The following is a 24,383-nucleotide window of genomic DNA, read 5'->3' on the forward strand; positions in this document are numbered from 1 at the left end:
GTACCCATGTCATTCGACGCTGGGTGGGCGCTGGGGCCGCTTCCAACGTTAGAAAAGTTCCCGGGCTTGAACCGGCCGGGAATCGAACCCGGGGCCTATAGCATGGTAGTCAGACGCGTTACCGACTGAGTCACCAGCACAGATAGACTAATCTGAAGTGCATACAGTGTAAAGTGGGATCCGAACCACTATGTGCGATCACCTGGTATCGTACCCGAGACCCCTTGATTACAAGGCCTTACCACTACGCCATCAGTGAGGCGCACACAATCTTTGTATTTCGACCTTTTTCAACCTATATGTATCATATAAGAGGTTGTTTAACGTTGCTATGCCTCTATGGATTATATTTAGCCAGTATTCGAGCACATAGCGTCAGGTTTCATAGAATATAAGCTTCTCTTCCATGTTTATCGTTTCCTGTCTGCAGTAGAAAAACTGGCAGGTTCCCATAGCTTTTCTTTCAATAGTCTTCCAATGGTTGCATATCATATCACTCAAATTTGATTCGTTCGTTTCGAACACGATCCCCGATGGCGCAGTGGGATCGTGGGCGCCTTGTAATTAAGGGATCCCGGGTTCGATACTCGGTGGAGGAACATAGTGGTTCGAATCCCCCTTTAAACTATAGGTCCATTCACGATTAGCCTAACAGGATATAAAGTGGACTTAAGACACCAATCAACCAACCAACACAATCCCGTTATTGTCCAGATTATCGAATCCAGAACCTTCGTCGCGAATAACATAAGCAGGAAGACAACGTGAAATAACCGAACAGAAACAGAACCTAAAACCTACATCGGATAGATTGGATTAAGTCGACGATACAGCACGGGTTCTGAAATGAAAAAGAATACGAAAGTTGAAGGACCTCTATACGCACCCACTTTTCCTCCACTCAATGGGGAAGATATCCTTCTAGCTGAGAAGCCTTTACGTAGAAGTGCCCTGAGGGAACTTCAAGGCCACGACGATAAAGTGTTCTACGTGCAATGACGGGACCAAAACATACGTCAGATAGCTGTGTTCCTCCTTATTTCGTACGCCATTGATAACTGGAACACGTGACCTTGTCTTTGGTAGAGCAGAAGCCTGCTTGCTTGCCACCACCCTTTAGTTCAGTGACCTTCGCCCGTAGTCAGCAAGAGTGAATGACTCACCATATACTTGTTGTCTGTGAGGCTACTCAAGAATAGATATTTCGTTAGTGGCTGTAAGTATTGTTTCATCTGCAGTTATATCAGTTAACATTTCAATAGTTTCCTAATGGTTACGTTAGTGATAAACATGTAAATTAGTTCTCGAGAGTGAACGTTTTATCTATTTGAACGGGGGATTTTTATACAGCCTGCATGTATTATTTTTTCCTGAAACAAGAAGAAATTCGAAGACGCAAAAAGAGTTGTATAAGAGTAGTTAACAAAAGGAAGAAAGAAGAAGAAAACGAAAATGTAAATGCTGAAATAAATTATGGTAGAGATCAAGTGAATAAAATTTTGTCATGGAGCCTCCTGGATGGCGTAGTGATAACGTCGTCGCCTTGTAATCAGTGGATCCCGGGTTTGATACACGGTGGATGCACATAGTGGTTAGTATCCCACTTTAAACTGAAGGTCGAGTCCAGATTAGCATATCTGTGCACCAAACCAAAACTAAGAAAGAAATTGTCGCAGTGTAAGAAAATGTCATGTTCAACCAGATACGAAACAAAAGGGAATAATATATTGCAGGTTGGAGTTCACATCTGTAGCATCTAACCAGCACAATTATGAATCGGAACATATCGTATCAGATCCATTTTTATTATACATGTATGATAATATAAGAGAAGTAGAGGAAAGAGAAAACCAAGCGAAACACGGACGCCATCTCCAGAATTTCAAATCTCGTTGCATAAGGTTCTGGGTTGGAGTCCCGAACAGGCACGACTTTCTTGTTCTTGCCCTTTTATCTGCTTCATTTCATCATAATTCATCGTTATGGTTTACCTGCAGGGGAAGAATAATGACAATAATTGCCAATACAAAGCCAATGACAAACAGAACAACTCGATTACGGAGGTGCCAAGAAGAAACGAGACTTGACAGTTTCTCCGTCTCTCGGTTTGTCGAATTGAAAATTGCTCTCCCGTTCTCGGTCTCGATTAGTTAAATATAGAAATCGAAAATGTATGTGAATGAATATACATGTATTTCATATATTCCGGTTTTGTAGGAGATTTCGTGAGAGATGAAATAAGTACTCTTCCATCGTATTTATTAGGGCCTCCCCGATGGCGCAGTGGTAGCGTCGTCGCCTTGTAATCAAGGAGTCCCAGGTTCGATACCTGGTGGAGGCACACTTGAAACTGTAGGTCCAGTCCCGATTAGCCTTGCTGTGCATAAAGTGGACTTAAAAAACACCAACTCAAAAACCATCGTATTTATTTTTATAATTTTTATTCCCTGTTCGATGATCGCGACGATAAGGACGAGTGACCATTACATGAAATTGATGACGAAATAGTCAAACACCCCCGACAAGGACGGTACTCAAACCCGGGAACTTTGGCGACGATATCGAATGTCAATCACTTAATGAGCTTGACCACCGAGCCTGCTTAATGTTGTTTCTGTCAGGTAATTCGTAATAATATCCCACATTCACTATCATTTGCTTCATAAGTTATCTTATTGTTGTGATTAACCTGAATTCAAAGAATAAGTTGAAAGGCAAAAATGCAAGATTGAATGTCTCTGATGTTACTTCGTGCCGAATAATATGACGTGGTATTATGATATGAATTTATTAATCATATAATATGCCTATTCATTCCATTGATTGATCCCAATTGAGCACACAAAATATGGTATAATGTCCACTCCATGGAGGAGTGGTTAGCACAGCGCGCTACGATGCCATGGTTCCCTGGTTAGAATCTCGACTTGGGCGTGGGTGTCCTTGGTAAGTGTCCCTTCATCAATTTCATCATAGCATCACTCATCTTCATCGTCGCTATTTGCCAAAAGTGAAAGAATAGCAAATCTAAATAACAAACATCCAATCAAATCGAACATCTCTACCGATTTAATTCTATACGGTACCGAATTCCCACTTTATTACTGCATCTTAAGTCATTTTACAGCATCTCAATTGTTTTCCGATTCGAAAACATTTGGAATGTTGTTTTGTGCAGTTGATTGTGCATTGTTTCGTTGTTTGGATTGTTTAATTAACGTCGCATTAATTAGTTTTAGACCAATCGTGACAGGGGAAAGCAAGAGCAAAAAGGAAGCGAAAAAGACAAGGAAGAGACCACGGCTTTCTTTAAAGATAGAATCCCGTGAATGCAACTCAAGTGACTGCAGAATATTATGAATAAAATTTATTTCGCTTTTTCCTTTTATTTCTGTTTCAGTTATTTTACTTCGCTTTTCTTCTACCACTCGCGTTAATCGTGTCGGTGAGGAAGAATTATAAACTCGTGAAATGGACGATGGTACAAAAAAATATATGCCTCTCCCACGGTTCGAAACTGTCAGTACAAAATATTGTCTTATTTTTAAAATTTACGGTCAAATATGGTTTGTCACGTAGCAATTTTCGCTTATCTCTTTCTCAAGGGGTTCCATTACCTCTCTGATGTCGTAGTGGTAACGTCTTCGCCATGTAATGAAAGGCTTCCGAATTCAATACCAAATAGAGAGGCATTTGGTTCGGATCTCATTTTAATCTGTAGGTCCAGTGCATGAACTGGACTTAAACAATTAACGTGTGGCATGTGGTCTGCGATGAGAACCATAATTTCAGCGAACCTTCTTGACAATGACTCTAATATCACTTGAAAGAATAGTATTTCCTTACGAGTAGCTCTTGTCAAGAAACCAGTTCCTGAAATTTTATTCTGGAGACATCGTAGCACCCAGCTGTTTGTTGTGGCTGGGGCACGAGTCACGTGACTCATGCTATCAATCTCAATCCTTCCCGAGAACTCAGAATCACCAGGCAAACTTAAGCGAATATCTTGTTATTTGGGTTGCATAAACAACAGGCTTTAAGACGTTACGATATTCTACGTCCCGTGGCCCAGGTATTTTTTTCTAAGACTGTACAGCGTAAGTTAGTAAATGATTTTTTTTAATCAACGTTGTGAACATTCCAGAGAGTCCGTAACAATTTCTTACCCTTTGTCTAACCAACACCCCATATCCTGCTTTCTCAAATAATTTAGCGATGGTTCGAATACCGTGATGCTCAGCATCTTATACAGAGTGTTTCAAAGTCGCACAACCCAAACTTTGGAAATGTATATCATGAAAACCGTAAGAGATATTTACACCTTGTTTTCTGCATTATAAATCCTCATACATTGAGATATTTTTCAATGCTTCAAATTATCAGTTCACTCCGTACAGAAAATTATATAAATTAATAACTGACGGAAAGCAGCATTCAATTTTTTTCCAGAAATGAACTTCTGAGTAAGAAAAGTATATAATAAATTATCCAAGGGTCATAATTAGACATTTGATGACTGATGCCATGTCAGTCTGTCATTTGCGACAATCTATCCTATCTTGTTATTGTTTTTATATTTTGCTATATTTCTTTCTACTTTGTTGTTTCAGTGTAAAATGGCCAAATAAGACTGTATCTGAAACTCTGAGTAAATAAATAAATATTGGTCATGTGCAACATTTGATGAATTTTTGACTGGCGATTTTATGGGTTGAGTGAAAAGTGCCATTTTTGAGACATATCTCCATATATGGCAACACTAGCAGGTCGAAATATTGCCAACAGTTGTATGCAACATGTGCCGTAAGTATTGGCTATACATTTACGTGAAAAATCGTAAATGAAGATTTTGTGCCGAAATTGGACTCTTGAGAGAATCTTAGGCTGCCCCTGCTTACATTGAATTCTCTTCGCTCACTTTCGCCGCTACTGTGACTGTTTTTTTAATTGATTCAGCATGGCGTATACATTGGAGCAACGCGTGTGCATTGCTGAAGAGTATTTTACTACTCATTGTTACACTCATGTGCAAGAGGTTTTCCAATAAAAATTCCCTGCTTCTGCAGTACCTCACAAAGCAACTGTTTTACAACCAGTCAAACACCAATAAATGATTCCACAAATTGTTTAAGAGTTGGTATTTATTGTTGAAAATCAGTTCTCAGATGTTTTCAGCAAATTAACAATGTTTTTTTTAAATAATGTAATTGCTTTTATTTAGATAAATGCGAACATAAATTTATGAACCCAGTGATAGCCTACAGGATTAGTTTAGTGCAAAAAAAACCGGTGTAAATATCTCTTACGATTTTCATGATCTACATTTTCAAAGTTTGGATTGCGCGACTTTTGAAACATACTGTAGGTGGTTTCCAGGCGCCTGATTTTCCGAGCTGGCGTCTAGCTTTGAAGACAATTTTTCGAGCACTGTGAATTAGCAAAGGAAATGGTGAAGAAAGCAGATGTAATTTTTCCTTTCGATCAGAATTTTGAAGTTCTACTAATTACAGATGCAAGTCCTGCAGGAATAGCTTGTCAATTTTGTAATGTGTACAAAAGTAAATTACGCACAGTAGCTTGTTCATCAGCAACGTTACTGACGCTCAGAAGAACTATTATCAGTTTGAACGGAAAGCTGTACATAGCGATTCTCTTCTTGTAAAGTATATTTTTGGGGAGAAAGCTAAAATTCCTCCTACGGGTAACAGTAGACTTCAAAGATGGGCTTAGCTTTTATCAACCTATGATTTTAAAATTGAGTACACTAAACATGTGGAAGTAGCAGATCTGTTATCAAGATTACCCTTAAAGGAAGTACCTGAAGATGATGTTCCTAGCTATGGGTATGTATATCACTTGTTGTTGAAGCAGATAAACTTTTATGTTACTGAAGGATGGCCAGCAAAGCTAAATAAAGATCAACAAGCTTCACCATTTGCACATCTTTTCCGGAGAAGACACGAAATAGTGATTGTAAAAGAATGGTTGATATGGGGCAACAGGTTAATTATTCCACAATCGTTGCATGATACAGTCTTGAAAAAACTGCACGTAAATCATCTATTAGTGGAAATTACAATAATTAGCAAGATCTATGTATTGGTGGCTGCAAATTGATGTTGACTTAGAAAGAGAAGTTATTAACTGTCCACAGTGTCAAGCACTTCAGAACAATGGTCCGTAAAATAAATATGTATCTTGGGAGCAAACAGATAAGCCATTTCAAATAGTTCACTTGTATTTCTTTTATTTCGCTGGTCGCACATGATTATTGTTAGTTGATTCATGCACACGATGGATAGAGGTTTGGAAAGTTAAGTCCACATCTAGTGAAGAAACGATAAATTGTCTCAAATAATGTTTTGAAAGACATGAATATCCTAGTGTAATCGCATGTGCTAATGGACCTCCATTTTCGGGAAGGAAGCTTAAAGAATTTTGCACTAAGTTAAGAATACGAATTATTCATTCACCACCATATCATCCACCCAGCAATGGTTTAGCCGAAAAGTGGGTCCAAAACGTAAAAAGTACTGTGAAGAAGATGTGGTAGGAAGATTGCCATCTGGAAAGAAGTTTTAATTTCAGAGAAGCGGTGGAAGGTGCGTTAAGATAAGCCAGGTTTACACCTTGCCATGCTACGGGGAAGACTCCTGCAGAGTTGTTGTTGTCATATCAACCTCGTAATATCTATAATTGGTTCTGGTCGCAAATAATGGAGAAGGAAGTGGTGAGAAGTGAGATCAATAAGAACAAAGAATTACCATATCAGAAGTACAGTGTGGACAAGAAATTATACATCCATATTTCCAAAATACGTACGAGCTACAGTTACGGGTCATTTACGAAGACGCTTGTTATTGGTCAATGTCGGTGGAACAACGAGAACGGTACATCTTCATCAAGTGAAGTTTAAATCAAACAAGTCGGATGTACAGAGCAGAAGATAATTTTTGGATCTTTGATGGTTCCGTGCCATCACAAGACAGGACTGGTGAGGAGAGACCGCAGCTGTTACCGCCTCAGCAGTGAACAGTCCACTACGATCTTTTAGAAGGAGGAAACCACCTAACAGGCTGCAGCTGTCATTTGGAAGAAGGGGAAAGTTGCAGTAACTAGATTGTGAAACATCAATGATGTTATTATATCTTTGAATATAGATGTTCAATTGTTTTGTTGTTGTTAGCCATGTTGTATATTCTTTGTTATGGATAAAATTATTATTTTCTACAAAATCGGACCCACATGATTTATTATATCATATTACCGTCGTTGGTAATACAACATAGTCTTTAGTGTGGAGGCACATATAACACTAATTATTACATTGCATGATACATAACAAAATACCATTAGAATACAGCGTGTTTCAAAAATGATTTAAATTGTTGTGTACGTGTAGTGTACAGTGGTGGAAAAAAGTTCTTCCCCATAAGACTTTAATGGCAGTAAATAATGCCGGAAAGGTAGGCAACACACATTGCACCTTTAGGTGATCGGGTGATTCAGTCTGTCTCAAGGAGCAACTCGTCTTTCATGCAATAGCCAACAGACACAGGAAATGTAGAAAAGTCACGTGACTTGTCAGGTGGAATGTTGTTCGTCATAAAATCGCCTTTTCTCAAGCCAGGTCGCAGAACCGACAAGAGTTATAGCCTATGTCCGAAAATCATTCCCCTAAAACCGTCGAACGAAACGCGAAAATAATTCTTGCCTTAATTTTATAAGGCTACTATACTATATGTGGCGCAGTAGCTCGGTCGTTAGGGAGTTTGATTACCATGCGAGAGATCTGAGTTCGATCCCCGACTGGGGAGAATTGGAATTTTGTCCACCTGTTCAAGTGGCTCCGGCGCCCACCCAGCGTCGTATAAAATGGGTACCTGTAGGAAGCTTGGGGGGGAGGAGGTAAAGGCGGCCAGGGGCGTGGTGCTGATCACATTATTACCACCTTCGGCCGTAACAAGAAAGTGTGGGACCCTAACTCCGCACCCCCTACACGCCTTCATGGCTTGGTTCAAAGCACAAGGTAGCACTTTGCTTTTTCATTTACTATACGTCCCGATTTTATCGGAACAGAACTTTCTAATTTCTACGTGGACATTCTTCCAAGTTCCGTAGGGATGTGAATAGGCTCCAGTTTTTCTTGACACAATTCATCCATGTTATATTTCATTATAAAAACCACGGCCGATATCCTGTGTGTGTGTGTGGGTGTGTGTGTGTGTGTGTGTGTGTGTGTGTGTGTGTGGAGGGGGGGGGCGCTAAAATTCAAACATGTGAGGTGATACTTTTCTCACTACTCCATTCTCAGATTCTTCGTATCAGAAATAAATCTTAATTCCACACACTGAAAATGTATCACTTCCTACATCTTAGCACGCAAATATCTAGCAGCAGGTAGGCAAACTGTAGGTGCATTCGCGATTAGTCTTACTGTGCATAAAGTGGACTTAGACACCATATCAACCAACCAACACAATCCCGTTATTGTCCAGATTATTGAAATAAGAAGCTTCGTCGCGAATAACATAAGCAAGAAGACAATGTGAAATTACAGAACAGAAACAGAACCTAAAACCTAGAACGGCTAGATTGGATTAAATCGATGATACAGCACGCGTTCTGAAATGAAGAAGAATACGAAAGTTGAAGGACCTCGATATACACACACACTTTTCCTCCCCTCAATGGTAAGATATCTTTCTTTCAGAGAAGGCTTAACGTAGGCCTTCAAGGCCACGACGAGAAAGCGTTTTACATGCAATGGCGGAACCGAAACACAGGTCTAGTTTGATATGAAAGCTGTGTTCCTCCTTATTTCGTACGTCATTGATAACAGGAACACGGGCCTCGCCTGCTCACCCTAGTTTCTTAGAGCAGACGCCTGTTTGCCACCCTTTGGTTCAGTGACCTTCGCTCGTAGTTAGCAAGAGTGAATGACTCACCAGATACCTGTTGCCTGTGAGCTTATACAAGAATAGATATTTCGTTAGCGTCTGTAAGTATTGTTTCATCTTCAGTTATTATCAGTTAACGTTCGAATTGTTTCCTAATTGTTACGTTATTTATAAATTAGTTCTCGAGAGTGAGCTTTCTATCTATTTGCACGGGGGGGGGGGGGGGGGTATACAGCCTGCATGTATTATTTTTTCCTGAAACAAGAAGAAATTCAAAGACAAAAAAAAGAGTCGTAGAAGAGTAGTTAAGAAAAAAAAAGAAGAAAACGAAAATGTAAATGTTCAAATAAATTATTGTATAGATCGAGTGAATAATATTTTCTCACGGGGCCTCCTCGATGGCGTAATGATAACGTCGTCACCTTATAATCAAGGGATCCCGGGTTCGATACACGGTGGATGCACGTAGTAGTTCGTATGCCATTTCAAACTGAAGGTCCAGTCCAGATTAGCTTATCTGTGCAGAAAAAATAAAAAAGAAATTGTCACAGTGTAAGAAAATTTAATGTTCAACCACATACAAAAGGGAATAATTTATTCCATGTTGGAGTTCACATTTATAGCCAACACAATTATGGATCGCAACGTATTTTCTAAGATCCATTTTAATTATACGTGCATGATAAAATAACAGAAGTTGAGGAAAGAGAAAGTCAAGTGAAACACAGATGTCTTCTCCAGAATTTCAAATCTCGTTACGTAAGGTTCTGGGTTGAAGTCCCGGGCAGGCATGACTTTCTTGTTCTTGCCGTTTTATCTGCTTTATTTCATCATAAATCGTCGTTATGGTTTACCTACAGGGGAAGAATAATGACAATTGCCAATACAAAGCCAATAACGAACAGAACAACACAGTAGCGTACGCAGGATTTCATCAAGGGGGTGTTATATATAAAACTTGTTCGAAATTCACATTACCATTGTTTTATGATACTTTAATTAAATAATAATTCTCATAATTAAATAATAATACTTATAATTAATTAATTGAATTACTACTAATAATACTACTAATACCACTACTACTATTAAGTAGTAGAGATCTACATAAATATAGTATTTATGAAAGCAATAAAACGAAATTAATTTCTAGTAATTCGATTTTTAACAAATTCTAGAGCATTTTTTCTTTCTTACGAAATAATTGTCTACTCAACGAGATGAGACATTTTAAGTGTGAAGAAAATCCATAAAAACAAGAAAATATATTAAAATAAATTGAAATAATCAAAGTACGGAACTCATCCAAGAAGCTGCGGGGGATCTGGTCAGTAGGGCATCTGACAACCATGCGGGAGATCCGGATTCGATTCCCGGAATTGGTTGGAATTTTTCCGGCTTTGTCGCCGCATAAATATCCCCGATAATTCAAATTTGGATTGTCTCACTGTTGTTACCAACATAACATTTTACAATAGTTAAGATTATTGTCGTTCGAATTCAGAAATTCAAACGTGCCGCGGGAAGGCGGACTGGTGACTGAGTTATTCTTGTCGGCCTAGCCATTGTCTATACATTAGCCAAGTTCAACGAACCAAGAACTTTCTTTAGTTAATGCTCATTGTTCACACACAAAAATACATGATCATTGAACATTGTTGCAGCCGAGATACAAAACAACTTTTTTGCTCTTTAAAATCATAGTTGCCCTTAAATATTATTTTCAAGAATTCGTGTTTATTTTCAAGGCATTCACTCTTAAAGACGCGTGTTTGGAATGCTGTGCTTTTCTCCGTGCCGCATGGGAATAATAATTCAAATTATTATTATATTATTATTAGTAGTAGTAGTAGTACTGCCGCAGGTCCTTGACAGTGATAAATTGGTCATTTTTATTTTTTCCACAGCATTTTTCATAATATTTCAAAAGCTCAAGGGGGGTTTAAACCCCGTAACCCCCCCCTTGCGTACGCCACTGGCACTCAATTAGGCAGATGTCAAGAAAGAAACAAGACTTTACAGTGTCTCCGTCTCTCGGTTTCTCGAATTGAAAATTGGTCTCCCGTTCTCGGTCTCGGCTAGTTAAATATAGAAATCGAAAAAAGTATGTGAAGATAGATATATTTCATATATCCCGGTTTTATAGGAGATTTCGTGAGAGATGAAATAAGTACTCTTCGATCATGTTTATTTTTATTAGTTTTGTTACGTAACATCACTTTTCTTCCTAGTCGCGGACGAGTGACCATTACATGAAATTAATGACGAAATACTCAAACACCTGTGACAAGGACGGTACTCAAATCCGGGAACTTTGGTGACGAGATCGAAGGTTGACCACTTAATGAGCTTGCCCACCGAGTCTGCTTAATGTTGCTTGTGTCAGGTAATTCGAAATAACTGTCAATATCCCACATTCATTATCATTTGTTTCATAATTTATCTTATTGATGTTATTAACCTGAAGTCGAAGAAATAGTTGAAAGGCAATAATGGAAGATGGAATGTCTCTGATGTTACTTCGTGTCGAATAATATGACGTGATATTATGATATGAATATATTAATAATATAATATGTCTAGTCATTCCATTGATTGATCCCAATTACGCACACAAAATATGGTATAATGTCCACTCCTAACCAACCTCCGTGGCGGAGTGGTTAGCACAGCGCGCTACGACAGCATGGGTCCCTGGTTCGAATCTCGGCTTTGCCATGGGTGTTCTTGGTGAGTGTCCGTTAGTCAATGTCATCATATCACTCATTACTCATCTTCATCGTCGCTATTTGCAAAAAGTGAAAGAATAGCAACACTAAATAACAAAAATCCAATCAGATTGAACATCTTCACCGATTTAATTCTATACCGTACCAAATTCCCAGTTTATTACTGCATCTTGCTTCATTTTACAGCATCTCAATTGTTTTCAAATTCGAAAAAAACTGGAATGTTGATCAGTTGATTGTGCATTGTTTCGTTGTTTCGATTGTTTAATTAACGTCGCATTGATTAGTTTTAGACCAATCGTGACAGAGGGAATCGAGAGCACAAAGGAAGGGGAAAAGACAAGTTAGAGACCACGCCTCTCTTTAAAGGTAGCATTCCGTGAATACGACTGAAGTGACTGCAGAATATTGTGGATAAAATTTGTTTCGCTTTTTTCTTTTATTTCTGTTTCAGTTATTTTACTTCGCTTTTCTTCTACCACTCGTGTTAAATGTGTCTGTGAGTAAACTCGTGAAATGGACGATGGGACAAAAAAATCTATGCCTCTCCCACGGTTCGAAACTGTGATCACAAAATATTGTCTTATTTTTAAAATTTACGCTAAATATGGTTTCACTCGTGTCTTTCTCAAGGCGTTCCATTACCTCTCCGATGGCGTAGTGGTAACGTCTTCGACATGCAATCAAAGGCTTCCGAATTCAATACCAGATAGAGAAACAATTAGCGTGTGGCAGATCTTGTTAAGAAAACAGTTGCTAAAATGTTCTTCTTGAGGCCACGTAGCACCCAGCTGTTGTTTGTTGTTGCTGGGGCATGAGTCATGTGACTCATGCTATCAATGCTCAATCCTTCCCGAGAACTCAGATCCACCAGACAAACTTAAGCGAATAATTTGTTATTTGGGTTGCATAAACAACAGGCTTTAAGACGTTACGAAATTCTAGGTCCCGTGGCCCAGGTAATTCTTTCTCCGACTGTACAACTGCAGGGTTTATTTATTTATTTGCCTCCTACAGAGAAAAAATCTCCAATTACAGGAAAACGTACACTTTTATACTTTTCTATTCAAATATTGAACATATGCCAATATACGAGTACATACATAAAGTCATACAGCCACACGCACACACAAACGTATTTATGTACATAAGTTAATGACATATGGTAAGCATACACAACTGTAGGATTAGAACATATATACAACCATACACACATACGCAATTTATTAATTACGCAGAACATAACCTTGACATTCCATACAAACACTGTCAACCAAAAGTGTAGATCGCAATATTTCGGTTGGATGTAATAGCAATCTAATATTGAACGGATATAAATAAATAATAATAAAATATTTAGTGTATATATGTAACATACATAGTCACTATATATATATAACTATCTGTGTTGTAAGTGGTCTAAAGGAAAACTAATCCGTGCCATACTCGCTCCAGCATGTCTCACCGACTCCACAGCTGTTATGATTCGTTAATGTATCACCAGAAGACGATCGCGTAATTTAGGAGGTCAACTGTAGAGCAAGAAATACAACATCCAAAATCCGAAAAACACTGTGTAGGCTAATATAACGCAAATGAATAATAATAATAATTCGTGTCGGAATAACTGTGAGACTTGCATTCAAATAACATCACTAAAGAAGTAGAGTAATCTGTAGAAAGATTTATCAAGTGTAAGTATTCAGTGAGTGTTTGCAAGGTAGTGACAAAACCAGAACCTATTACGCTCATCGTTCATCCGGATTTTTTTCAGCAATTAATTGTTTAGAAGATCAGCGCCATCTATTGATCTAATGTTCATATGTAAATTCTTTAGTGATGGCATGTACAGTCATGTTCAAAAAATCTGTCGCATGGATTTTTTCTAAGTCCAACGTCTTACGAAATTATGTTGGTATCTCTGAAACAAGGAAGTGTTGTGAAATATACGATCCTCCAATCAGAGTGAAGTTCGATTCTGAGGAGCAAGAGGCGTGACTCACGGTCTTGTCCACAGGAAGTTCAACCAATGCAGCATTTCCAAATATGAGATAACGTCCCCATTGGTTAAATATTGTTTCAATAATGCGAATCGGCAGAAAGATTGCGCAAATTTTACGTTGTCGTTTTAATTGCCTTTGATCGTTTCAAATTAGTATTAAATTGTCCCAATTATAGTTCACGAGCTTAATATAATGTATTCATGTATGTGTTTGACAATCATATATCACTCATTAGAACAATTTTCACATTGTTTTCACTACGTGAGATGACATTTCATTTACATTTACGATAAAATAGTGGTTTGGGTGTAATAACAGTTTTCATTATTTAATTTAGAGATGCATTTTTATTTGTTGAGTTAATGATTAGGTTAATTCGTTATTTCTCGCGAAAAGAGGGAACCACAGCTGAAAGAAAATACACAACTTCTATTATTGAGGTCAAGAGTTCGTTTTAACATCACTTTTTGCACACATAGGCTAATCACGACTCGGGATACATTTAAATTGGAATCTGAAACATTATGCGACCTGACTGGAACTCGGAAAAGGACACACTGATTACAAGACGTTGATACATTACCACTTGGTCTGGCGAACGCCAATAATAATGAGGGGTTGAGAGGGAGTGGGAGAGGGGTGACGGAAAGTAGAAAATAAGTAGTATTTTTGGGGGGTATTTAATGTTATATTTATACACATACAAACCTAAGAAAATATTTATTTTGATACATGTATGTGGGGGTGGGGAAGGGGTAAAAGAGAGAGAGAGAAATATATTGGGAGAGATGGGACGAAGAGGTGATTGTGGTAAATGTTTTATTTGACGTTCAGTAATAAAAACAATCAAATCAATGATGATTATCTTATAAATACCATATTTAATGTAAATTTGTTTTAAAAATGGGGACGGGGAGCTGTTTGTTTTACGTTCGGTGCAGGATAACAAGTGGAGACACATAGTGGTTCGTATCTCACTTTAAACTGTAGGCCCAGGCCCCATTAGCCTATCTGTGTATAACGTGGATTTAGAATTCAGTAGAAAATAACGTCGATCTAGTATTTTGGATTTTAGATGCGTTGAGACCACTAAAATGTCCAATTCTTGTAATAAGAAACCTGTCCTCATATTACCTTTTGAAAGAGAGAGAGTTAATTGTATAATCTTTCGTTGTTAGTTTCAAAGAAGACTAATTCAAATAGTAACAATGGGAACGAATAAAGCTTACGAAAAGTTTTTGCCACAGTGCGGATTTGAACCTACGACCATTAGAGTGATAACCCAGTGCGATAACCACTACCCCACGAGTTCGTTTCTTCTTAGGGCATGATTATGAGTTAAGACCAATTCGTTCAATATGCATTAGAAATATAATCCCAATCCGCCTCTTGATAAACAACAAGCAAATGAAATAAAGGTGGTATGAATGTCACAAAACATTTAAGCAAAATCTACTATAGTTACGACGCAATCGTTTTACATGGAGAGGCTACAGCTTCGAAAATTGAGGTTGTGACGTGGTTTCTTGTAGTGGTAGGGTAGATATTCGTATGGTAAGGTTCCAGCGTGCACTAGCCAGTAATTTGCGAGAAAAAAACTTCATTTTTTTTATGATGGTAAAGTGGTTCGGTGATAGGCTATCAGTATTACACGCCGAAGATTATAGGTTTAACTTCTGTTCGATTACCCCTATTATTATTATATATAGCAGCTAAGTATTGTATTTAATTAATAATTGAAAGAAATAGAAATGTTATATATATTTTTTAAAAAAATAACACTCCTTTCTAATGATTTTTCAATGTTATTTTTGAAAATAATTGTTCAGAATATGTTTTTGAATTTCTCATCATTTTACTAGGATTTGCATAAAAATTATCCATGTGTCATATTCGACGAAATGTCATGTACAGCGAAAGTTATACATTTTTATTTTAGGGAAAATTATCAAGAAACAAACAAATAAATACTATTGACATCCTTTCGTGAATAGTATTTATTTTACATTATTTTTTGTTCACCATGCATAGTTGTATTCTTGTAAAAAGCATGAAAATCAATATATTCTCTACATTTCGCAAAGCAAATAATATACGAATTTTCGTAATAAGTAAAATGCGATAAATAATTTTTCGGTTTAATAAGAAATAACAATCGCAGAGTTAACCAAAAGGTGAATCGAACACAGAATTTCACAACCCATAAAATACCTTGTAGCCTTTGCAATGAAGTGATGTAGATTCAAGTAATAAAATTTCATGCAAAATCGCACGTTATAAGGTTGTTCAAATATATTAATCAATGTGTCCATAAGTTATTATACTGTCAGCCATTTGGCACATCTCGTTACAAAATCTCAGCTTATCACCATTCACTACTTAATCGAATTGAATATTGATTCACTTCACAGTTCAATGTGCAACAATAGTTTCGACTCATATCACGTGAGATATAAACTCAATTCAATTCTCTCATTGTATGTAACTTGTATGTTGAGTTCATGTAGAAATATCAATTATGAGCTCTAAGCTAAATTTGACGCTACAATCGCTTGATCAACTCTTGCGTCTCGCTGCCAGATATTCTACGTTCCTGTTTGCTCCAGGTCGCTTCTGCATTTCATTATCATTGTTTTTACCTCTGTTTCATTCTCATCGTCGTTATAAACCTACGTAATTTCTACTGTTTACAGTAGACAGAATCTACTGTTATCAATTGTAGTACTCTACTGTGTCTCTCGGAAATCTACTCAAAATCAATGATTTCCTATTGAACACTTTCAGTAGGCCTAATATGTAATTACAGTTGAGGAACTACAAGTGAAATATTCTCTTCAGTACTACATGTAATATTGCATGTAGTGTGTTTGAATTTGAATTCAAAATTTTGGGTGCGTCAGCACTTAGGCTATTTTGCACCTGTCACATTATACGGGGGTCCAGCCCTTTACCAGAACTAAAATAACATAACTGTAACGTCGTGTTGTAATTAAAATATTAAAATATTCTGAATTCGGTTAAAAGCTGAGGCTGTAAAGAGGCACTCAGCACCCACAAGGACCAAACACAGGACAACACAGAAAATTATACTGGCCATGGGGACAGTCGCCAGAACCTCGTTCGTCTACAAACTGAAGTCCCGGGTGTACTACGTGGAAGCAACAATTGGGTGTACATACTTCGTGGAAGGTCATCCCTTACACCCTTGTAGTGTGTTCAGCTCAGCATGTTAGCTGTAAATATAACTTTTTATTCCTCCTCACTAACAATTTGTTTTTATATCTATTTAAAATTTAAACCAACCTCACTTCCATTTAGTACACCCTGAACTGCATTTTGCAGGCTAACGAGGCTCTGGTGACTGGACCTACTGTTAGTATAATCTTTGTAGGACTGCGTGTGTGTTGTCCTTGTTTGTGCTGACTGTCTGACGCTTTACAGGCTCAGCTTTTAACCCAGGTAAGGATATTTAAGTTTTAGACACGCTTTTATTTTTGTCATGATAAGGGGCTGGACCCCGTATAGCGTGACGGGTGTAAAATACCCTAAGTTTTCAGGCACACAAATTGTAATTCAAATGTAAAAAATCTTAGCATAGATGTTTCAAAACACCTATTGATCTACTGAAACCAGTACAGTAGAGAAACTGCAAGTGAAATTAATTTATTCAGTATAGTGTATAATATGTTAAGTTTAATATTTTGGCTGTAAATATTAATTTCATACCCCCTTATTATATTTTTGTATTTATATCTTTTTGAAAATCTGAACACAGTAGATGTTTCAAAACACCTATTGATCTACTGAAAACAGTAGACAAAAGTTTCATTGGAGTTAGTAGAAAAGAGTCATGAAATAATACCCAAAGAAGTCAACCATTATAAATTAATGTTACATACTTTTTTTTTATTTTACTTTCCAAAACCTAGGAGCTCGAAATAATACATGGCATGCGATTTAGTAGACAGTCTGCTTTTCTGTGATTGATTCGTCGTGCCCAGTCGGGGATTACTACCGTTCAAGGTAAAAGGGGAAGGGGAAGAAATCCACCACCAGTACCATGACGTATGAAGTAACATGTTCACAGGCATTCAATACAACTGATAAGGGTTCACCTGACCTTGGAAGTGTGGGAAATACGTTTCACGCTGGTTTCCAGAATGCTGTGGCTAAATCTGGAACTAACGGTTAAATAAGAAATAGTTTGTAACGTTTAACAATGACATTTCGTATTTACAAAATATGAGATATGTAGACTTTGATTTATTTATTATAGTAGACGGTAGAGAATTACTTACTACGAAATTCAAGGTATAAATTGCAGACATCAAAATCTACTCCAGGTTGTAAAATACATTTGTGATAGACAGCAGATAGGTTAATAAGGTTTATAAGATTGCTAACGACTCTTAAGACAAACGTTCAACGAAGGTTATTGAGTGATAAATGGGAAATTGTTAAAAAATAGCGGCCTAGTTGAGTGAAGATCGAAGGTTCGAATCTCTTATAGAACCGGCTATTTTTTACACTAATTTTTGGTGCGTAATATACTTAATGTATTGTCGACATTTATAAGAAACAAAATATGAAAACTCTCCTCCTCCGTAGCGGTGCGGTCTAAGACTCTGTGCTTTGGACTCAGACTGCAGCGGGACGGCAGAGATTCGAGTCGTCCTGGGTTCTCGGCCTGTTATCTGTATAGGACCGGTGGCAACCCACCATCGTGAGGAAATTGGGGAGCTACGAGTGACTGATGTAACCTGGTTTCTGATATCTTCTATAACGGCTGAGGGTTCGACGTGCTGCCCAACGTCACCTCGTTGCCAGTTAAAGATAACTCTGGGTAGGATTGTGGAAGGGAGACTGACAGTCGGGAGATACCCCATGGCCATTCGAGGTTTTAAAATATCAACACTATTCCTTCCGTAAATCTAATTTCTCGTCATTGTCACGTGAGATTTCTTTTCAGTATGACTCCTGCAATACTAATTAGTTCCTAAGTGAGATAATGAGATGGACAGAGATATATTAAATTATGAGTTCACTGTTTAAAAAATAAGCATTAACACATTTTTATATTCACATACCTCTTTACAAACTCCTGAGCACGTCACTACAAATGAACCAATCCAGTGCACACTAGAGCCTTGGCTTATCGATACCTATAGGGTATCCTACAATTACAGTCAAACCACAACCTCAATTCTCGAAGCTGTAGCCTCTCCATGTAAAACGATTGCGTCGTAACTATAGTAGATTTTGCTTAAATGTTTTGTGACATTCATACCACCTTTATTTCATTTGCTTGTTGTTTATCAAGAGGCGGATGGGGATTATATTTCTAATGCATATTGAACGAATTGGTCTTAACTCATAATCATGCCCTAAGAAGAAACGAACTCGTGGGGTAGTGGTTATCGCACTGGGTTACCACTCTAATGGTCGTAGGTTCAAATCCGCACTGTGGCAAAAACTTTTCGTAAGCTTTATTCGTTCCCATTGTTACTATTTGAATTAGTCTTCTTTGAAACTAACAACAAAAGATTATACAATTAACTCTCTCTCTTTCAAAAGGTAATATGAGGACAGGTTTCTTATTACAAGAATTGGACATTTTAGTGGTCTCAACGCATCTAAAATCCAAAATACTAGATCGACGTTATTTTCTACTGAATTCTAAATCCACGTTATACACAGATAGGCTAATGGGGCCTGGGCCTACAGTTTAAAGTGAGATACGAACCACTATGTGTCTCCACTTGTTATCCTGCACCGAACGTAAAACAAACAGCTCCCCGTCCCCATTTTTAAAACAAATTTACATTAAATATGGTATTTATAAGATAATCATCATTGATTTGATTGTTTTTATTACTGAACGTCAAATAAAACATTTACCACAATCACCTCTTCGTCCCATCTCTCCCAATATATTTCTCTCTCTCTCTTTTACCCCTTCCCCACCCCCACATACATGTATCAAAATAAATATTTTCTTAGGTTTGTATGTGTATAAATATAACATTAAATACCCCCCAAAAATACTACTTATTTTCTACTTTCCGTCACCCCTCTCCCACTCCCTCTCAACCCCTCATTATTATTGGCGTTCGCCAGACCAAGTGGTAATGTATCAACGTCTTGTAATCAGTGTGTCCTTTTCCGAGTTCCAGTCAGGTCGCATAATGTTTCAGATTCCAATTTAAATGTATCCCGAGTCGTGATTAGCCTATGTGTGCAAAAAGTGATGTTAAAACGAACTCTTGACCTCAATAATAGAAGTTGTGTATTTTCTTTCAGCTGTGGTTCCCTCTTTTCGCGAGAAATAACGAATTAACCTAATCATTAACTCAACAAATAAAAATGCATCTCTAAATTAAATAATGAAAACTGTTATTACACCCAAACCACTATTTTATCGTAAATGTAAATGAAATGTCATCTCACGTAGTGAAAACAATGTGAAAATTGTTCTAATGAGTGATATATGATTGTCAAACACATACATGAATACATTATATTAAGCTCGTGAACTATAATTGGGACAATTTAATACTAATTTGAAACGATCAAAGGCAATTAAAACGACAACGTAAAATTTGCGCAATCTTTCTGCCGATTCGCATTATTGAAACAATATTTAACCAATGGGGACGTTATCTCATATTTGGAAATGCTGCATTGGTTGAACTTCCTGTGGACAAGACCGTGAGTCACGCCTCCTGCCCCTCAGAATCGAACTTAACTCTGATTGGAGGATCGTATATTTCACAACACTTCCATGTTGCAGGGATACCAACATAATTTCGTAAGACGTTGGACTTAGAAAAAATCCATGCGACAGATTTTTTGAACATGACTGTACCATAACCAGTGGCGGCGATTGGGTTCCAAAAGCGGGAGGAAAGGTGCCAAATCTTGGGCGCAAAGTGAGTATATTTCCTTTGTAGATAAGGTTTTGCATGGTGCGGGATACAAAAATGTAGAAAAGTGAGGGGTGGGCAACTGGACCCGTCACACATCCTAATCGCCGCCACTGTCCATAAATAAATAAAATTCCGGTCAATTATAGAGAATCAGCAATCGTAAATATGTTCTGGACAGTAAAGAACATTTTTATGTGTAAATTATTTAAATACAGTCCAGAAACCTTTTTTCCGGATAAATTTTAACACGGTCCAGGAAGCTTTTTTCCAGATGAATTGAAATACGGCCAGGAACGTTTTTCCGGATCGATTTAAATCGTCCTAGTTCCATATTGAAATGAAAATACGCAACTTGGACCGAATTCAAATTGTGCGAGAAAACGGTTCCGGGTACTGTTGTAGAACTCAATAGAATTAATGAGTTCCTGGACTTTTAACAACCCTGCTGTAACGTCTATACGCGATATAAAATAGAAACTCGTTATCAAAGAAAGTTGCTCACCTCGATGTCCTCTACACGCCAGGTAAGCCTGTTAGTGTTGTAAGCAGGTACCAGTGGCGTAGCAGCCGCCTCCGCAACCCCCGCAATGCGGGAAGACCCCGAGCTGCAGGGGCCCCGCTATGTTCTCTCTCTGTGATCCTGAAATTTTATATAATCCCAGAAATTCAGTAGTTACTGTCGATTATTTAAAAAATGGATTTATGAAACAGAAATTTTGTTCACAGTAACATATCATATGACGACGTCTGCGATAATGAGCAGTGGTGTGTTGTCTCAGCCAGAGGGGCCCGGGCAACTTGACATTATGGGTCTCGTCCGAAATTCAGAATTAAGTTACTTGGTCATAGATGGCAATCGTTCTCTCATCTCATACCTTTATATCTACTTGGTTTTGGTAAACGTAGTCGGTAGATGCCTTATTGTTACACAATACCTACACAAACAAACTTAATAATTTATGACCTTTTTTTATTACCATTAATTTTACGTGATATTTAAAATGTAACTTCCCACCAAAAAGTTTCATGCCCCCCCCCCCCCAAGCTTCAGTATGAGATTGAAATTAGATCTGACATAAATTTCCCACATTGTCCACACCTATTACGATTTACTTCAAAGGGGCCCAAAAGCTCAGGATGTTGAGCCCAGGGGCAATTTTCCCTTTGCCCTTAGGTCCAGTAGCCCCAATTCCGCCACGCAGGGTATACAACGTATACAGTAGTATTCAACGTATGCAGTGGCTAAAGTGCTCCAATCCCTCCAATCGGCATTTCATCGAGTGACACATTTTCAGTGAATAAAGTCCAGTCGCTGCTTAATTTTCTCTCTCTCAAGCCTTGAGTCCGCCTCTACTGCTTAGCAGCAGATTGCAATTTACCCTTTGATATTATATCACCATTGACAATATACAGGTCCAGTTCAACCCCCGTAACTAAAATGATAAGTTTGGTTGAGTATATAACTCACTATTAGTATTAGAAGCGTAATGTGAGCGTCTCTAACGTTGAATCTTGCCCTGACATAGCCAGAGGATGGCATTTTGGGCTGAAGGTGCATCCACCTCTAAGTCCAAAAAAGGAGTGTTTACTATCCTTTAAACAATTTCCTCAAACAGCAGTTTTTAAATATATGTGTATTATATGTAACCTACGTTAAAAAAGTTTCGAACAAAAAAAAACAAAGGATCACGAACAAAATAGTTGGCTGTGTGAAGCCTCCATCCTCCTTAAAAGAGAATCCTGACTGTGCCACCGGGTTGAAGTAAGAGAAAACCTTTCTAATTTCTTCATCCAGTTATTTATCAGAGATTCAGACAACCCTGATTTAGTTTCGGCAAACAACTAAACTGATATATAGCCTAAGTCGATGACAAAAAATGGGAAAGAAGGGTTAAAGTTAATTATCTTTGCAACTGGGGGAGGGTGTTAACTATTGTGTGTCCGTTTCACTCTGGCATCATCTCGAGGGGGGCCCAATATTTTACTTGCAGGGCGGCCGCAGAGAACTGCGCTACGCCACTGGCAGCCACCTAACAAATGTGGAATCAAACCGCATGCTTTGTATTGAAAAATATACTAATGGAATTTTATTGTGTTCTTGCAGGTCGGGTGGATGAAGGCGGAGGACCAGACGATCCTAACCTTACACAACAAAGTCGTCACACACAACTCCCGCATCAGCGTCACACATGACAATCAGAGGACGTGGAATCTTCACATACGGCAGGTGAAGGAGTCGGACCGAGGTTGCTACATGTGCCAGATCAACACAAACATCATGAAAAAGCAGATAGGATGTGTGGACGTTCATGGTGAGTGTTATTATTATGTCCAGTTCTCAAGGGTATTTCATCTTTTGTAAATTTTTCTTGGTAGCAAAGGGGGATAGCATGTAACGCATTACACTCGTTCCGCATGGGAAAAATATGCAACGTTACCCATTATGTCATATCTAGACCTCGGATTTTTAGATTCTAAAAATGTGCTTTTAGGTTCCTAAAAGAGGCTCGAAAAATCCTAAAATAAGTTCGAAAAACCCTAAAATAGGTTCGAAAAATGCTAAAATAGGTCCTAAAAATCTTAAGTAAGGCTCGAAAAATGAAGTAGGTTAAAAAAAACTTGAAATAGTTAAAAATTCCTGAAAAATGCTGATTAGGTATAGCAATAAAAATTGGACAACTATATCCTGAAATATGCATTATCTTGCATAACGTTATGTGTGTTACCTAACCCTACGGCGATGGCGGAACTTACCATTGGAAATTTGCTGTTAAAATCAACTCTTTTCCGTATAGTTAGGCAAAAATCTTTTTTCATGTTATCCACAGTCAAACTCCGCAATTTTGTCAATAATCTTTCAACAAAAACATAGTCAGTGGTGCAAACTTCAATGTTGAAATATTAGTTTGCAAGTGACGCGAAAGTGAGCAAGACTACGCAGGTCACACCACCTTGTATTGTCCAGGTAACAGTGGCACCAGACATTTTGCTTTGTTTTGAGCTATGAAAAATCACAATGGACTTGAAGGGAGAGAAATCGAGAGAGAGTACGTTTCAAACACATTCGTCATTGATTTCTTTCCTGACCGAACAAAGCAAATGCTTGTATGTGACATAAAAATCCTGTAAAACCTCTAGAAATATATAACAACCTGAAAAAAAAGCTTGATTTAGGCGCACAAACGTAAAATAGGTTCTAACAAGCAAAATAGGTTATTTTAGGCATTATAAAACTTCATCAGTTGTTGCGTTTTTTTTTTAACGAAACGCTTACATATCTAATTATTTCCTATATAGCCTAACTCTAAAGGAAAAGATAGGTCAAGAATCTGAAATCCGAGCTCTTGTTATATCATATGAGAAGTTTCTTATCACTAGAAACAACAGCTATGATGACGTACGAGCTATTATGGTTCCCCTCCCTTCGTGGCTTTTCATGTTTAAAAATCGTAGTTATAATTACTCACACAATTGATTTTACATTTTCCCAGTCTTGATTTTGTATTTGCCTTCTGGGATATATGATAGCTTTGTTTCATCCGATATAATCATAATTTCACCACTCAGGTTAAGGTATAAATGATTTCAGCGAAGCGAACACCTGTTGATTCTTTGGTTTCATTTTTTTTCACAATCTGTTGTGACTGTTTTCAAATTGTAAAATATATAATCACTTCTTGTGTAAAAGAAAAAGAAAGAAATGTCATAGCATACTGTTTTGTTGCGTAGCAACCAGTTGTAAGAAACAATTGAAGGAGATAACAAGAACGTTTTGCATATAGTTCGAATCATAGTAATTGGTGCATAATTAATGTATTTATTCAG

At 37.7% G+C, this 24,383-nt stretch overlaps 1 protein-coding gene across 1 annotated transcript in view; it reads left to right on the forward strand.

Annotated features, from left to right (window-relative positions):
* Positions 1 to 24,383, forward strand: part of LOC145985528 (lachesin-like) — a 258,993-nt gene that overhangs the window by 99,981 nt on the left and 134,629 nt on the right. The window contains exon 4 of the mRNA XM_083119598.1: positions 22,663 to 22,870. Coding sequence (XP_082975724.1) covers positions 22,663 to 22,870 — 208 coding nt within the window. The remainder of the gene's footprint in view (positions 1 to 22,662; positions 22,871 to 24,383) is intronic.

The sequence above is a fragment of the Lepisma saccharinum genome, chromosome 3 (genome assembly GCF_977018435.1).
Source record: "Lepisma saccharinum chromosome 3, izLepSacc3.1, whole genome shotgun sequence".
Taxonomy (NCBI): Eukaryota; Metazoa; Arthropoda; class Insecta; order Zygentoma; family Lepismatidae; genus Lepisma; species Lepisma saccharinum.